The 18,287-nt window shown below is 46.4% G+C and overlaps 1 protein-coding gene across 6 annotated transcripts in view; it reads right to left on the bottom strand.

Annotated features, from left to right (window-relative positions):
• KANK1 (KN motif and ankyrin repeat domains 1) overlaps positions 1-18,287 on the bottom strand; it is a 128,285-nt gene that overhangs the window by 11,591 nt on the left and 98,407 nt on the right. For 5 of the 6 annotated variants that reach the window (XM_065860680.2, XM_065860682.2, XM_071802883.1 and 2 more), the window contains 4 exons: positions 13,608-16,262; positions 3,275-3,493; positions 2,337-2,445; positions 531-740 (listed from right to left, as the gene is read on the bottom strand). In XM_065860680.2, the coding sequence (XP_065716752.1) occupies positions 531-740; positions 2,337-2,445; positions 3,275-3,493; positions 13,608-16,262 (3,193 nt within the window). Of the gene's footprint in view, positions 1-530; positions 741-2,336; positions 2,446-3,274; positions 3,494-13,607; positions 16,263-17,179; positions 17,374-18,287 lie in introns of those variants that run through there. The other variant, XM_065860679.2, reaches the window with a different exon arrangement.

Genomic DNA, 18,287 nt, shown 5'->3' with positions numbered 1-18,287 from the left:
CCAGAGTACATGTCTATATGAAGTATGTGATCTCAGGGTTGGATGACCTCCTTGCTGCTGCACCCCATCGTCTTGCTGAGCAGCACCAGCCATGGCTGAGATGCTGTGGAAGGTGCAAATGTAAGATGCACTCCCAGCAGGCTACTGACCTGGCAATCATGGCCCAAGACTCGCTTGCCTACTTACTGTTTTACAGGCTGAGCTGGTAACAAGGCATTGCCTGCTCCCAAACGAAAGAACCTCTGCCAGGGAGGAGCTGCCTGGGACTCACTATAAATGGACCATTTAAAGTTGCGGAGGTCAGCCGCTGGAAAGGACACCCTCTGACACCTTCTCCCCACATACATAGGGTCATTTTGCCACGAAACTCCCTCTGGTTACCCGCTGGACGAAGAGGGATGTGGGCAGCAGTCAAGCAGCAATGGGACTGGCGCTTTCTCCACCAGCGCAGGCACAGCCCACAGCTCGCCCTGTGCAATGAGGCAGTGGTGACCCCCGTAGAGATGCTGAGGAGAGGGTGAGCAGCCTACCTCTCTCTGATTTCTACTTCCTCAGCCTCACACTCTGGGGGGGGGCTGTCCTTCTCTGCCCCCACAGCGCAGACCTCTGGGGCGCAGGGCAAGGGCTGCCCCTCTTCGGTGTGCCGTCCGCCGGCATACTCGTGCTCCTCACACTCCTCTTCCGAATCCGACGAAGAGCTCTCCTCAGAGCTGGAGTCGTCGCTGGACGTTGTCTCATACCTGGGGGAAGAACAGGCAGGGGTGCTTGCTCAGCGCCATCCAGAATCACAGAATGTCAGGGACTGGAAGGGACCTCAAAAGCTCATCCAGTCCAATCCCCCTGCAGAGTGGCAACACCCAGATAAGGTTACACAGGAAGGTGTCCAGGTGGGTTTTGAATGTCTGCAGAGAAGGAGACTCCAACCCTCGCTGGGCAGCCTGTTCCAGCGTCTGTCACCCTCACTGAGAAGTTTCTTCTCAAATCTAAGTGGAACCTCTTGTGTTCCAGTTTGCACCCAATGCCCCTTGTCTTATCATCGGTTGCCACCGAGAAGAGCCTGGCTCTATCCCTGTGATACTCACCCTTAACGTATTTATAAACATTAATGAGGTCACCCCTCAGTCTCCTCCAAACTAGAGACCCAGCTCCCTCAGCCTTTCCCCATAAGGGAGATGCTCCACTCCATCCAGCAGTGGTAGGAACTTGCCTGCGCTGAGACAAGTCAAAAAATGTCTTGCAAAGGCTTAGTGCTCCTGCCTTCTACTCACAGGACCTTTTCTACTCACTGAGTGTCACTACCAACCAACACTGTGATTACTATGTGCACAGTGTGTAATGGAAGAAAACCAACCTTTTTTAAACAAAGTCTTAACACTTTGTCAGACCTTGCCTTAGCCCCAAAATGAAATTACTTCGTTCAGAGTGAATTGTTTTGTTGCCTTGCTAGGCAGATACAAGCATGGAAGCTAACAACCCTATCTAAAGCCAACAGCCACAATTTTAACATTTCTTCCTGTGATGATCCAAAACATTTTGATATTTTATGTGAAATATAAACAATCTGGACAATTATAATGCTGATTCTAATGAACTGTCTTATCTCACCAACCTCAAAAGCTGATGAATTAATATACTAAGCCTATTCTTAAGAGGGATTTATGAGTGACAACATTCCCCCACTATAAATAATAATGCTTTTAGTCAGTATGTATGAAATTAATTAATTGCAATATTTAGGCTCTGTAGTACACAAGGAATTTGTACTAAAGAAAATATAACCTGAGGAAAGGGCTAGAAAAGCTATACAAAACCACTTTGGTGAAACCACTTAAAAGTTCTTTACAACATTCTGCAAGGGTAAATAATATTTTAAAAGAACATAGTTTTCTATACTGTTTTCTGTATTTGTCTAGCAAAGTTCCTGTATCTATCAATCATGAAGTCAGAAAATTTAATTCCTAGGAAATACCATCTCTTGCTGTGTTGTTCCATAACACAACGCTGCACTTGTCAGCTGCCAATGACATATTAAAGTTTGCCTTACTGAAATACTACCTGAGAAACATTCTGATAGCTCTCTGAGTTTGTTTCATTATCCCGTGTTAAATTTGGCAGCAGTCTAACCTACAGGTACTTGATAATGATGCCACATGATCCGAAAGCACAGAAGGGTCACAGGTGATTAAGATGAGTTTAGCTGTTATGCTCTTCCCTCTGACCCTTAAACTCAGCAGATGCACCTCAGCCTGAAGGACCAAAGCTCTGCACGAGCTCCTGGGCTCCTTCCCACAGTGAAAGTGCTACAACAACAGGTATTTTGGAGACAGGTCTCTTACCCGCCATTAATGCCGACAAACTGCAGGTTCTTCTTTGTGTTGCTCAAATCCTTTTTCCCGTCCCTTTTCTTCATGATGGATTTGAGTGTGTTTTCATTATTAGCACATACTGTTGACAATGGAGGCAAAGCACACGTATCAGTACACATCTGTGGCCGGCTTTGACTGCAGCAGCTTTAGACAGTTTTTGAAAACAAACAAGCACGTTTCTGTTTAATTTACCAGTTGAAGCTGGGCTTTCTGATCTTTTTGTATGTACAGTCGTGGTGTGAAATGCACACTGGAAATACAGGAGAACACTTCCAGAAACAGCTTTGGAAATGGAAAACTAGCTTAGCCTAACTTTTCCATTTTCCAACATGCTGCCTCTTTATGATGCCTTAGAAAACTTAGAAGAAGACACTTCTTTTTTCTGTGCTATCTGTGGAAGACTCCTAATACTGACATGGGCTACTCTGCTCCATTAAGGAAATCTTAATTCTTGGTGTCAGATGACAGCAGCTAATTGTCAGAACCAGCACATTAGTACAGACAGCTCATTTAACAACAACCTATTCAACAGGGTGGGGAGGTTCAGCCAAGGCTGGTCTTTCAGATTTAAATATTCACTGAAACAACTTTTAAACCCATCTCTAAGCATAAAACATGAAAAACATTCATATTGATTCAAGCCTTTTTAAAAAAGTTATTTTATTAACCCTTTCTCCCTCAGTACATAAATCTTACAAAGACACTAAATGGCATGTCACTCATGCACTACAACCTGCCATTTAAAAACAAACCACTATCTGCAGACGCACAGTCCCACACTGCAACTGCCCCCGTAGTGCATCTTCGCCTGCTTTCGCAATTCTGAGAACCCTGAAAACCTCCTTTAACTGTATTTCATATTCAAACTCCATCAGCACGATGAAAGATGAACGTGAGCCAGTTATTACCATAGAGGCCAGAGGCAAGCTGGTCATCTGTCAGGTTAATTGGAGAGAGAGTTTTGTCCTGAGAAGAAAAGGACTTCCTTCCCCGAACGGCGTCCACCAGGGGAGTCTTCCTCTCCTCCTGAGCAGGCACCATGTCCTGCTCCAATTTCAGCGCTCGCAAATTTGAAGTTAAGTGGGTGTTTGCAAGTTGGCCGTGAGGGATGTACTCCAAAGTAGCACCTGCCAGAGAAGACAGTAGGCATCACAGAGGAGTCACACTAAAGCATTTCTGTCAACACTGTGATAAACAGAGGGGGAAAAAAAAAACCACAACTGGAAAAAACGTGTTTTACAATATTCTTTTCTGAGGATCCAATAGGAAAAGGGTGTGATACTTTTCAGAAAACACACCAAAAATAGCTGTGCGTTTTTCTTTCCATGAAAACATACAATACAATGAAAAACGATGAAGATATTTGCTTTAAAACGGATGAAAGGAATGGTGCTTCCTTTTCCTTCTCTTTTGGTAGGCGCAGTGATCCCAGCTCCCGCCACCCTGGCTCAGGCAGACTCGCCGTGCTGCCCATCGCTGATGTGCCTGGAGAGCACGTTCACGGGCTCTGCACGTTCCTGCTGCAAAAGCAGCGCCCTTTTCATCTTACTTTTTATTAAGAAATGTCATTTTCCATGAAAGCAGAAACTTTTCAGGAAACTTTCCTTTTTGCCAGCATTCCACTAAGTCTGAAAGTTGTATACTTTACTCAGTTACCGAGACAACTGCAACAAACTCCCACCCACTGCATTTCTTTCTATTTTTTCTCCCCCACCCCCCTCCCCACTTTTTTTTTGGACAGGATTGTTCTGAGCTAGTAGTTTTATTTAAACTAAATTCCAAATGTTTGGGTTATACTTTTGTTTTCTGATTTGCTGGCATGGACTCGTTTTCTTCCCTTTGTGTGTTTAAAAGGCAGCACTAATTACGCACAGACTTTTACAGATTCCCCTGCAGTTCCTCCAGCTCTGCTATTACAACTGCTCTACACAGCTGCACAAATGCTTTTGTTTGTGGAACACACTTTTTTTTTACACACACATTCTTAAGTAAACTTGCTAGCATTTCAAGGGAAAAAAAAAGGTAACATTTAACTTAAAACACCACCCTTCCTTCTTCCAGTGCTTGCTTCAATCACTTCTGCCTCCACAGTTTTTTCTTTCCTTTTCAAGAATTAAGCCACAGCCTCCTCATAGAAATAGATGAGCGGCACTGCACAGGATGCTAGCAGACTGTAGTATGGTAAACTCCAAAAATTTACTTTTAGAAATACAGTTTGACACCTCCACTGCTCTTGCTAGACTGCCTTTCCCAATTTTTGCTTCACCTCAGTATTTTGTTTTCCTATAACAAGACATAATGAAGCCGATTTTTCCAAATGTCGTCACTTCCTAGCAGCTTCCTCCTCTTTTCTCCTGTTCCCACCCAAGTCTCACCTCTTGTGCATTTCCAAGGCACTTTCTCCAGCAACGAGACCCATTTGCCCACTTCCACCGCTGCCTACAGCTTCTCCAGGCTGCTGGGAAGGCACACGGCAGGGCACTGACACACGTCACTACAGGTATAGACAACAAGCTTCTGCTCTCTCGGAGAAGCGGGGGCTGAAGGCGGCAGCCGGTGCTCCCTGTGCAGGAGCAACCCCTCGGGAGATGTGGCCGTGCACTTGGGACCAAACAGGTTCCCATGGAGATCAAGAGGGAAGCCCTGCCCCTGTGACCCTGCCCCTCCTCGCTCTGCAGTGGTGACTGGCTTGGTCGGGTCTCTTCCGGACAGCCAGCACCATCGCTCATCCACCAGCCAAGGAGAAGAGGGCTGCCAAGGAGACAGAGCACCAGGCCAAAACCAATGATTTTAAAACTCCCTTAGCTGAAAAACAAGGAAACAGTTTCTCCTGCTGCTTGCTTGGAGCAGTGACAGCTACAATTAAAGAGTACCAAATGGAGTAACTGCTTCCAGCTGCAGCTGGTGGTGGCTGCCTCGTCTGGTTTTACGAGGTTACCCCTTTCGGCTTCAGCCTCCCCACCGAGGACGTGGGAGGGAGCGGAGAAAGCTGCCCTGACGCAGCAGCAAAGCATCTGAAGCTGCATGGGTTTACTGTCAGATGAAGACTATCTGTCCTCTGCCAGGTGCCACAGGCCTCCTCTGAAGGCAGCTGAGACACCCGCAGCATGTCCTGGGGACACGGGTGGGTTTGTACAAGCTGGAGCTGAGAGTGGTGGCAGAGCTCTGGCAGGGGAGACAGGCGGCCCTGCCTGACATGAACTGACAGTACCTTGGTGCACCCTGTGAATCCCCTCAGCAACGCTCAGCTGCCCAAAGCCAGAGCCTGAACTTCCTCAGGTGTCTCCCTCCTGCCCTGTGACACAGCTGGGGACGGAGCTGCAGGGTAGGACACAGAGAAAGGAGGAGGACAGTAGCAGACTTGTCTCCCCCACCTCACAGGCTCTCTCCTAGCTAAACCCTCCACTGATGCAACAAGATCTCAGTAGGTTCCCTCTTCTGGTTCATCTTTTGGTGGCTGAAAAGCACCACACTGAGCTCAGGACCTGGAGCATGTCTTCCATGCCTTCAAATGAAGAAGGCAGCAGCTCTGAGGAGACCTTATAGCACCCTTTCAGTCCTTAAAGTGGACCTACAAGAAAGCTGGAGGGGCACTTCTTACACAGGCATGTAGTCATAGGACAAGGGGTGACAGCCTTAAACTGAAAGTACATTTACATTAGATTAGACATTAGGAAAAAATTTTTCACCGTGAGGGTGGTGAGGCACCGGCACAGGCTGCCCAGAGAATCTGTGGATGCCCAATCCCTGGAAGCGTCTCAGGCCAGGCTGGATGGGGCTTTGAGCAAGCTGGTCCTACTGGAAGGTGTCCCTGCCCATGGAGGGTGGGTTGGAACTAGATGATCTTGAAGGTTCCTTCCAACCCAAATCATTCTAGGATTCTATGAAGATGTGTCCTGCTCAGCCCTCAGCATGTGACAAAAGAGGACAACACCAAGGCTTGGGAACAAGTACACAACAAGTAAGTGTGTATTAGACAAACTGGCCAGTACACTCAATTCTCCCAAGACTGCTGTTAGATGTTTACACTTACTGCATTTACAGAACTTAAGGTTCAAGGATAGATGGCTTCGAGCCCAACACAACACTAATGCTGCAAGCCATTAATTAGCATTTAACATCAGCTCTCAGGCCTTCCTTTAGAAGACAGCCAACATAAAGTTGTTGGAGAGCAAACGTAGTGAAATTGCTTGGAAAAATGGATAAAGGAAGCAGCTATGCTACCCAAGGCTATGGTCAATAATTTAACAGATAAATCGACTGCAGCCCAAACCAAAACACTGACTGAGCCAAGTTCCCTCCTCCCCCAACAAGGCTGCACGGTTGCTGTTGGGGCTGCAGGCACCACACGCTTCTCAAGTGCAGAAGCGAAAACCTGGCTGAAGATCATCAACTGTCTACACGAACCTTAAAACAGACTGTTCACCTCCCCTCACACAGATCTCAAGTGTGCCCGCACAGAATCCTCCCCAGTGACACCATGTCAGGGTGCACAGCACTGGCAGTGAGCCGGCTGATTTTTGTCAGTTTGCTGTTCCAGGTGAATAATGCAAACTTGACATAAGCTTTTAAGTATTGACATCGTGTAGCTAACGACAGCACGGAGCTTCCAGGAATTCCTGAATGTATTTTGCAATACGGTAGTGGATGTTGGAAAGGTTAACAAGTAATCCAAAAGCACAAGTATGATAAGACAAAACTTAAGAGACTTCAAGTGTTCATAAGCCCTTATGCAGAAAGCTACTTCCATCAATTTCAGAAGGAAACCAGTGACTGAAGCATCTTCAATGGTTTAATCCCAGTGGTTCGAGGCAATGAGAGCACCTGTTCTTAATTTTTTAGAAGGAACATTTTCTCCTAAATAAATGGTACTTCTTTTGAAAATCTCACCAATTTAAACCAGGATTACCCTTGCCATTTCTGGCACCTATAAAATCCATTTATCGTTATTAAGATGTTATTTCACTTCCTAACTGCAGACCTTCCTTCCCTCCCATTTATGAGAGCGTGAGTGCTTATGTAGCAACTTGGGTCAAGGAACTCACTGGGTGAGTTTTCAACTGTATTTGTCCCCCGAATTTGTGCTGAACTTGTGGTAACAGAGGTCTGGCCTGCACCTGCTATTGAAAAACTCAATTTAGTCTGATAGAATTAAACCTAAGTGTTACTATAAAACCAGTTTAGCTTGACAATACTTTTATACAACTGGAAATCAAAAGCAGTGCATATGAGGCCACGGGAATTAAATACCACCAGGATGAGAACTTAGCTCTCTGGCTGGAACATCACAGGCTTCTGGCTAAAAAAAGGACACGAGCTTGTTGCCTATGTGGTAACTGCACAGAGATTTTATTTTTAACCTGTTGACCAGTGCAAGCATTTATTTGCACAACATAACAGCCAATGATACAACTTACTCCCTATTAAAAACAGCGCATAAATTTTTGTCTGGAGCATACACAGCAAGGAAATACTTCTCTTTCACACTGTGTGATTTCTTCATGGTAGCAATAAGCTCCCTATGAAATTACTGTAACTGAAGAACACAATCTTCTCCAGTGTCTTAAATCTTATTGTTTTTTCTTTAAATAGTTATTTTTTCATAGAAATAATTTTAATATACTGGTCTATGCATCGGAACTACTGAAGAAAAAAAATACTAAGGTAAATAAAAAGGCAGTGATGAGCAAACATGTCACATTTAAACATTTACAATTACTTATATTAACCCATCCATCTGATTAAGGTGTTACCTCCAGAAGACTAAGCATAGTTTAATTTTAAAAGGTACTTTTGAGCCTTTCCAGGTTAAGAACCAGTGAATTTAAAATTAAAAAAAAAACCTGCCGCATATGAACTTTTTATATGATAAACCAACAGAAGCCAGATTCACTTGTGACCCAGGCACAGGTCAGTGTTGCAGCCACCATTTGGCTCCACGGAAAATGCTCCTTCTAACAGAAGTACTCTTTTAATTGGATCGGAATAACCATCTCAGCTTCTTTTTGACTCTCAGTTTGACCATGTTCTTTGTGTTGAGAAGCTACTCTCCATCTTGTGAAGCCAGTTTGTTGAAACTGGAAGTCAAAACCGATTCCTTTAATTGAACAAGATTGAACACAAAACATTACACGCCTGTGAAACAGCTAATCATCTTATTTATGAAATGCTCTCTTTTCCAAGACAACTGTGTGTGAACCTCAGTGAGAGCCATCCTTAATTTCTCTGATGAGCGCTAGCGTCTCATGATGCTAGGCACAGCAGGAAAGTAATCTCAGAACTTTAAGTTCTTTCTCATTTATGAGGAGTTATCTTCTCAGCTGATGCATTGCTGTTCCTGAAATAGGACACCACCTCCTTGGAAAAACGGGAATCTCCTGCCATTAAGTGTTCACAGATAAGCCTGTTACCATGGGAGCTGAGCTCTGAACAAAGCCCAGTGCCTGAACATCACATCCCTATGCCACAGCACAGGCCGCCAACTGGGGTTTTACCGAAGTCACTCTAAGGGACAAGCCAGCAGGCTGGAGTTCGCCACTCCCTAAGCAGCAACACGCTTGAAAGAAAAAATTAACTACAGCGTGGCAAATCATACTCTTTATTAACTGAAGCAGAAATAAGGAGATAGAGCAGCTTTCAGATTCAAACACACCATGTAGTGCTGCCGCAGAATGAAAACAGCAAATGTTCTAATGATAATAATGATAACAGTAATAAGCTTGTGTTAACACATGACCAGGGAAGGTACATCAAACCTCTTTAAAGAGGTCTGTGGAGTTTCACTTGAATAAGCACTTGAGTAACATCTTCATAGTACAATTACTGACCAGGTCCCTGCTTCTCTTCTGAGAGAATGAGTATTTAAAACAAAACAAAAAAACCCCACAGCTAAATGCTTCATCTCCTAAAACAGAGGTTGCTACCATTTTTGAACAAGAGAGGCATTAAAGCTTTGTATGTTGTCACAACTAGCAGGTCAATAGTGAACAGCTGTCACGTGAAAAACGCAGATGAGGCACTGTGCTCTTTGAGATGCCAGCCAGACACACGTGAACAAACAGTACTCGTGGGGCACACAGATGTGACCATCTGCATGGCCGTTCTGCACCATGCACCGTCTTACAGCGAATATCAGAAACGCTTCACGTGCATCAGTCACCCTCTCCCCAAAGAGAGATGGATGGATACTGTTTGTTACACAAACAAGCACGTCTGTACAGGAACTTAACCTGGTGATCAGGGCGCGCATCTGTGGCAGAGCAGACGCCGAGGGTTCACTCCCTTGCCTAGACGCAGACAACCAGTGTGATCTGTTGCAGCCCACTGTCTTGTCAGGTCCACCGACGTGCCTGCGCCTCAAACAGCACCAGCTCCTGAGCCTCAGGCAAACCTCAAGGCTCCAGCTGCACTACCGTGGTCCACGCTGCCCGCAGAGGGGCTGCCAAGCCATTCAGCCACACAGTCTTTGAGAGAAAAGGCTACAAAACTTTGTAAAACAGAAGTGATGTAAGAGAAAGCAGCTTTCTTCCATTCCCTGCTGGTTTTGCATTATGAAAGGCAACACAGAGAGAGGCAACCACGGCCACGCCATCAGTCCGACACACCAGCTTTGGACATCAGAGGTTTCTCTCACCACCACCACCATTCCTTCGATCCTTCCATCATCCCCCTTTGCCTGCCCCCCCTGCTCTGAGTGAAAGTTAGAGTCAAAAAACCTTGAAAGATATTCCCACCAGATGGCACATCATGTTTTCCTAACACCTGAGGCTTTCCACACCACTTGCTTCACACTTCCTTTTGCTCTCTCAAGACTTAGTAAGTTGCCTCTTTCCTGACAATGATTAGTGTAATGCTTCCGGGTGCTCAGTCAGGATTGCTCCAAAAAGTGACCATAAAGCTGATACTCCAAAGATCACTGAGGCAAAAAAAACATGCATCTTCAGGTCAGATATGCTCAGGTAATTTCTTGGGGGATTGGCAGAACAGTTGTTTTTAAATAGCACCCTTGCAAACTCCTTGCCTGTGGAAGACATCCATCTACAAGACTCATAAAAAGTCCATGTAATTAAAAACCTAACAAGTGACATTAGGCCTCTGGCTGATATTTTGCAAAACACATCACACGATTACCAAAACGTAATTTTCTGAAACCTCTCAAAAATTCTGTGACAATAAATGGAGAACAAGAACATGCTTGCATCTCATCTCTTAGTGATTCTGTATGCTGCCTGGGCTAAGAATAAGGATCCATTAGCATCTAGGTTTGTCACCCTCAGCCATTCGATCCAGCTGGGCACAGACAGGGTGCCAATGCTGGCTAAAATGACTTTGCAAAGTGGAAATCAGCTTGCCTGGCCAGCAGGTTTGACTTCCCTGACTCCATTAGGGCTTCTGACAGACAGTGTATATGTAAATAAGAGTTGCTTAGTTACGGAAGTGATGGTGTTTATTTTGCAACAAGCAATATACTAATTGCTGATAGGCCTGGTTCAGAGATCATCTCAGAGGTCTGCTTGATGTGTGTCTAAGGATGCCAACTGCAGAGCCAGCCCATGTCCCACTCGGCAGGTTCCAGCTCTCATGCCTGCGTCTCCATCGCCTGCCACAAGCTGCTGTAGCAGACGCCCCTGCAGGACAGCCCCATCTCCCCAGCACCAGCAGGGACAAAAATCCGTAAAGCTGAGGATCTGACTGATGTGCCACCTCAGGTATCAGAAGCAGTATGGACCACTAATCCTTTAACATGGCAAACTGGTACCAAAATGACTTGCCTCAAAGCCAGGTAAGGTGTTTCTGCCCCAAAAGGACGTGGCCTGTAAGAAGCATTTCCGAAGGATGCTCTTTGAATACTAAACACAACGCCACTGTTGCTAATCTGAAACCAGATGCTTCTGCCTCTATTTTCAGGCTGTTTTTCTAAGAAACAGAGGCTTGTGAGGTCATGCTTCTTTCAATAACCTAAACCTGACTGCTCATTTTAACCAAACCAGATGGAGAGACTCAGTGCTCTGAAAGACTTTCATATTTATACAGGCTTTAGAGAAACCAGACTGAGATGCCAGGCCTGGAGAAACTGGTGCTAGCGAGTTCACACATGAGACACTTGAAAAGCTAGATCCAAGAGAGCTGAATGTGAGGAAAGACTTACTAAGGGCTCACAAGCTATCAGGAGATACTGATGCATGGGGAAAGAAAGAAAAAAGGTGACTTTATTAGTTCCAGTGCTTACAGAATTATTAAAGTAAGTGCTTCATTCAGCAAAAAAGCCCTTTGCAGGAAAAAGTAACATGTGATTTGTAAAAACAGGGAAACAGGCAGCAGGACCAGCAGATAAATGTAGTAAAGGCAGAATTTTCAAAATTTATAGAAAAAAGAAGAGGAAACATTTCAGGCTCATGATCTCCTTCCCACCGCAATTCTCCATGGATCTAAACTGCTATAGCCTAGAGCTTGATTTATGCATACGGTCCTGGCATGCAGTTCTCACCGGGGACTAAAAATAAAGAGATTTTACACTCCGCATCCACAGCTAAAGATAATGGCATTACAAGTTAAAATAAGATTATTCAAAAATAATTTTGTGAAGAATGTGAAATCCGAATCTGAGTAAGAACATCTTTAGTAAAATATGATCCATCACTCCACCTGTGTCTAAATATTTTTAAGTCTCTAGACTACACATCTGATACTTCGCAGTAAAAGCAGAGAAGGGAACTGAGGATTTACAGCTAGTAAAAATTGTTGCTCACTGCTTTTAAGGACACTTCTGGTGTCTGAAAGATACTCTAATTATTATAGTATCATCAGTTGTAATAAACCCAAAATATAAAATGCATGCCAGAAAGGTAATAATATTGTATATATAGTATCATATTACATATACGCAGACAGGGTACCATACATTTTATTTACCGCTATGTAAATGTTGCTTATAGCTTTATATGGGAAGCTAAAATCTTTATTTCAGCTCATTTAATGGATGGGTCAGTTTAGTGAGTGAACACTGAAAAGAATCAGATTTACCAAGCTGCCTTTTAACAAAAATAGGTAACTTTTTAAAGACAGTAAATAAGCTTCAGGATCTTTATATAGCAGTGCATTATCCAATATTATTGTGCTGACATTATACACTATTTACTCGAGATTTTTTCTTCTGTTTCAGCACCCACGATACAGATGAATTTGCACAAGTTTTTCTCATTTCCTTACACTGTGTTTCAGTTACTGTATGGCAGGACGAAGAAGACAGTATTGAACAAGTGCTGCTAGTCATTACATATTGGTTTCCAGTAAGCCACCATTTATAAATTTAACAGTAATGCGGTTGGATTCACCAATAAGGACTTTGAAAAAATTGTCAAGTTTTAAACCAGACTATCAGACTCCGCAGAAGAATAATAATATTTTTTTAACAAAAGTAAGCTACTTTACTCCAGGGGATAAAAAAATCCCTCAAATTAATTGTATAGATTTTAAAGTTGATAAATAAAATGCAAGGAGCATTTAAATGTCAATTCTTGCCTTTCCTGAGTGTCACCAAAACTTCCAGCACTAATTACAGTTTATGCCTTTCAAACATGAGGCTGCAATTAGGGATTAGGACAGACAGTTACTGCAGCAAGAGAAGGTGCAATATGTGGTTTCTATGAAGTGCTCTGGAGTTGCCCATTATAAAGCCATCAACCTTGCTGGAATGGGGAAAGCACCCCACAGCTCTCTGGCTGAGAGCTACAAGGAACAAAGGCAATGGAAGAAACTACAAAAGCCAGGGAAATGTTTGTGGAAACAGTTTGATACAGACATTGAATGTGACTTTCAACTCCCAAACCTGACACTCTAGTTTTTAAAAGCTGCATGCCAAGTTTAAAGGAAGAACAGAACTATAAGGCCACAGCCATTAATCCTGAATACTCCTGAAGTTATAAAATGGAGTCAGCACCTTGCACAGCGGTCAAACCCTGCATACTTTGCATATCCTGCAAACCCTGGTCAGAGTCATCATTATCATCCGGTCCTTCAGAGTCTGCTGGACTGGCAGACGTAAAAAAAATCTGTTTTTTCAATGACCAATGGTGGGCTGCAGAGAATACCCAACCCGCACGTCCAGCAACCATGTCATGTTCTGCATTTCATTGGGGAGGATTGCACACTTGCTTCCAGACTATGTGAGGGCCCAGCAGGTGACAGACCTGCAGTGCTGGCGAGGAGCTGATCGAATGCACGCCCTGACACTGGGCTTACCTGACCCAGAACTTCTCTCCATGCACTGCTTCTGAAGGTCCAGGCTCCGCAGCTCCTCCGTGCTGGCGTACTTCATGACAGAGTTGATGGAGGTGAGGGTGCTGATGAGCTGCGAATTGAGAGATCCAATCTGGGAGTGGGGCTCCCCAAAGGCTTCTGCCAGTTCACTGTAATTTTCAGCCAGCAGCATCTGCTGTTCCTGCAGCAGCTTCTGCACGCGCTCGATGTAGTGATCCAAGCCTGTCCTCAGCTCAGGCGCAGGCAGAGGGCTTTCCAAGAGACCGCTCACCGGCTCGCACACAGACTCTCCACCAACACCGATGCTCCTGGTGCCGGCCGGAACAACCGGCAATGGAGGGGGTCCACAAGCAATGCTTCTCATTTTAAGACCAACCAGGTAGTTTTCATGAACGTTTATCTGTCCAACACCACAGTCTTTGGTTTTTATTGCAGAGGGCTTTTCAAAGCCAGGGTGGCTAGAGAGCAAGGTGCCCACTCCAACCGAACGCATTTTAGCAGATGCGTGTATGTCTTTCACCCGGCCATCTCCTACCGCCACACTCCGTGTCTCCACGCTCTCTGTGTTGGTCTGTTTATCATAGCTGCTCAGAGAGGTGTTTGTCCCGCAGTCTGCCAGGGAGGCCACCTCCGTGCTGGTGCACTGGCTCACCATCTCCAAGGCAGTGCTGGTTTGCTGACTAGCCATAGAAGGCACGGCCATCACCATTGCCTCTGTCCTGCACACGGTCTCTGTGGCTGTTTCGCGGGACACACGGTCCTTGGGGGCACAAACGGCCACGTCCACCAAGCAATCCCCGCAGCCCACAGACCTCAACGCTCCGCCCACCCGTGCTGGCTGGCTGGGGCTTGGAGCGCCTGCCAGCTCCTCTGTGTTGACCCCAGCTTCACAGACACTTGTCTCTGTGCCCACTGCCTTATCGTGCAGCTCCACAGACCTCCCCGTGCCCTGGTCCTGCACCTCTGCCCTCTCCCTCACCAGCCACCGGCCCATCGGCAGCTCGGGGCCCGCGGCTGTGCTCCGCACGGCAGGTCTGCAGGAGGTGCCAACGCTGCTCGTCTGCAGGTGGTTTCCCACTGACGAATGGGCAACATCCACGTGGTCTCCCACCATTTGGTCTCTAGTTTGTATGACGGCTTCCACCATCCTGCTGACAGCACAGGGCTGAGCCATCACAGCTTTATCCACTCTTTTCCTAGACCCAGCTGCCTGCAGCTCCTGTTTCAATTTGGTCATTTCCCTGTCATGGGTCGTTTCCTTTAACTGAACTTCTAATCTGTAAATCTTCTCCTTAAGGGCTTCGATAGTCTGCTGCTGAAGCTCTATCTCTTTCTCAACCTCCGTAGACAAGCCAAGCATGGCCTCTGTTACCCCAACCCCAGACTCTCTCATTTCTTTCTCTGTCCCCACAGCTACTTCTCTGTGTTGCCTCACAGATCTGTTGTATATAACCACATCGTTCATGTTCTCATCAGCACCTACTGCAACAGATCGGGTTTCTTTTGTCAGGCTTTCTCTGTTCACCCGAAGGTTTCCTGGACTTTCATAGTTGCTATCCTGGATTTTTTTCTCCAGGGCTTGCATCTCAGCAGTCAGTTGCCTGAACTCCGCTATGCTCTGAGAGCTCTGTTCCATGCTCTCTACCTCTTCCTCACAATCTATATACAGTTCTCCACCTCTTCTAACCTGAGACAGGTGTTCCCACTGCTCTGCATTTCCTGCACTGTAAGATCGCTTTCTGAAACCATATATGTCATTTTGAGTGGCTTTCCTCTGGTTTTTGAGCTCAGCCATCATGTGCCTTTTCTCTTCCTGTAACACCGAAATTTTGACCTGCAGCACAGGAATAGTCTTGACTTGCTCCTCAAGCTCCTTGAGACGCTTGAGCGCAATGGCCATTTGCTCCCTGATGTGCTGCAGATGCACCGGGCTCACATTGGTGACTGGCGTGGATATTCCTGAGCTCATGGGGCTATGACGAATAGAACTGCCCAAGGAGGAGCTGAAGCAGGCGCCATAGTCTCCATTCCCCTGATGCCCATTCTGCAGATGCTGAGACACATGGGTGTACCCGCTGGACCCCACAAAAGAGGGGAGGGAGCTCGTGGAGCCCATGCCTCCAAAGCTGGAAAGCCGGGGCCTGCGGACATCTCCAGGCGTGACCTGCATCATCCTCTCCTGCTCAAGTCGCCTCCGCGTTTCCATGAGTGTTTTTGTTACATGGAGGTTGTGCCGAGGAAGCTGGGGGGAGGGAGGAGGAAGCTGCTTACTCTCGGGGACGGTTAAATAAGAAGGAGATGCTTCAAAAGAAACAGAGGGTCTCGCAGCAATGGATGAAGTTACTTGACTCCTCGCTGCCAGGCAAGACTGCTTGTTCTCATCGCTGTTTGATGAAGAGAGAGACTCTGTGGAGGTCCAGCCACTGCACTGGCCACCAGAGTTCTTGTTACCCGCCGAGGCTGGTACAGCTTTCCTCTTCTTCTGGATGTTTAATTTCTTAATGGTATTCCCCTTTTGTATATCATCCACATACTTCAGAAAATCCAAGTCTAGCTGGTAGCCATAAGGTGTTTCCACAAAATAGGGGTCCTTCCGTTCTTTTTCATCTTCTCCGTTTATAATAACTTCTGCTTTTTCTGGAAAAGAAGAAATAGAATCAGCACTGGAAAAGAAACTATGTCTCAGTAAACTATGTGCTGAAACACAAGCGCAGAAAGACGGGCGCTCATAGCACGCTGGAGGCAGAAACTGCTGCTGCAGCTCAGCGAGCAGACCAGCTTTCTGCTGACTGACCCTCAACCCTAAATCCTGATTAACTTTTAAAAGTTAATCAGTAGGTTTTCAAATGCTCAGAAGCACATACCCACGTAAATGTGTACACGCACACACACACACAGATAACGTCTGATAACAAAGGCGGACAGAAGTAGCACAGCCAGAAGCTCAAAGCTGTCCTTCCCCGAAACCAACCCCTCCAGTCTTCCCATGTCACACACATGCTACGCTGTCACGTAGAGATGACAGGATCACAACGTACCGCATGAATCGTCCCGAGACCAACTTCTCTAGAGGGTGCGTGCGAGCAGGCAACAGGAACTCTGACCCCACTCCTTATGCAATCGATGCCATTAGACTTTACACAGATCTGCAGCTGTTTTATGGGTTTGCTGCCCCTAGAGCAGCAATACCAGTTTGCTGCCACCTCAGCTCATGCTACTTCCACCAGTGCCTCTGCGTCTTTTCATTTTAAACCGCACAAAGCCCTCAGCACCACAACAGGCAGCAGGACCCCCTTCCACCACGGTCCCAAATTGCAGTGTTGATGAAGATTGTCACCTCGCACACAAGGAAAACCTGTCTGCCCGCTATACACAGTACTTGCTCCTTCCCAACACGATCCAAATAAAACTTTACCAGATCCGCAGCGCTTCCTGGGGCTGAATACTTATATTATAACCTGCTCTTCCCCTCCCACTTAAAAAAAAAAACAACACAAAACCAACTGTTGCGAGTTATGAGCTGGAGGAATAATAAAAGCCAGCTTCCCGGTTACCTGAATTAGCCACATGCCTCTGCCCCCACACTGCAAATTTTCCAGCCACGTACGACTGCCCCAGGTTCATGTGTCACACGCCGAAGCCCTGCCTCCCTCCCGCTTTCTCCTTCTTCACCCCATAAGGAAGAGCGGCCGCGCAGCCCCGGCCGGGCACGCACTCCGGCTCCGCCGCCGCGCTCCGCCAGCGCGGCCGCCCTGCCCGCCTCCCCGGGCCCGGGCCGCTGCCCCCGCCCCCGCCCGCCCCGATCGCGGGGCTGCTACCGGGACGGGGAGGGAATTCAGCTCCCTCTCCCTTTTTTAAAAAGGCGAGGTTTGGAAGTCGCGTCCTCTTAAAGGAATATAAGCCTGGGGGAGGGCGCCGGGAGTGGAAAGAAACTCGACTTACTGCAACTACAGGAAGTGACTTAATGTTGTAGTGAAAAGGTTTAGGAAAACGGGGTGTGTGTGGGGGAAGCTCCTGTTTTTCCAGTTTCCTTGGCATGCTTAAGAAAAGCTTTGTCTACAGACAGTATAAGTGTTTTCACGGTGATCCTTTTTGCTTTTGGCTACCACAGGACACCCTGAGCAGCAGACAGGAGGATGCTGCTGCTCAGGGAAAGTCTACATTCACTGGCACGGGAAAAGAATAGGATGGAGATGCAGGCACCTGTGAGGGCCACTGAAGTGGGGCTGACCTGAGCACATTGGTATCTCGGTCCAGCAGTATGGACAGACTGTTCAGGAGACACAAACAACCCCCCCAACCCCGACCACATGTTTCTGCTGAAAGACCAGAGTCTCAGTATGCTGTGGTATTTACTTATAGATGCACCCGAAATAGCCATCTAAATACCAGAGTGGAAGCAAAAATACATGCAGACGCACATATTTTAAGCACATAAGCACACACAGCTCCTTCCATCAGGATTGCCTCAATGTCAGGCAGGCAAAAAAGTCTCCAGAACTCCCACTGACAGGGAGGGAATGAGACAGAGCATACTCTTCAAAATTCTCTGTTTTGTTCCCAGATTCTCATCCTGGCTCTGTTCCCCACAGACAGACAACTCTCCACACCCCACAGCTCCTCGCCTCAGGATGGTCACTCTTCCTCCCTGACTGCACCCAA

This window comes from Patagioenas fasciata, chromosome Z (genome assembly GCF_037038585.1).
Source record: "Patagioenas fasciata isolate bPatFas1 chromosome Z, bPatFas1.hap1, whole genome shotgun sequence".
Taxonomy (NCBI): Eukaryota; Metazoa; Chordata; class Aves; order Columbiformes; family Columbidae; genus Patagioenas; species Patagioenas fasciata.
The sequence above is the reverse complement of the archived record's forward strand: the minus strand, read 5'-3'. Positions and strand labels throughout refer to the sequence as shown.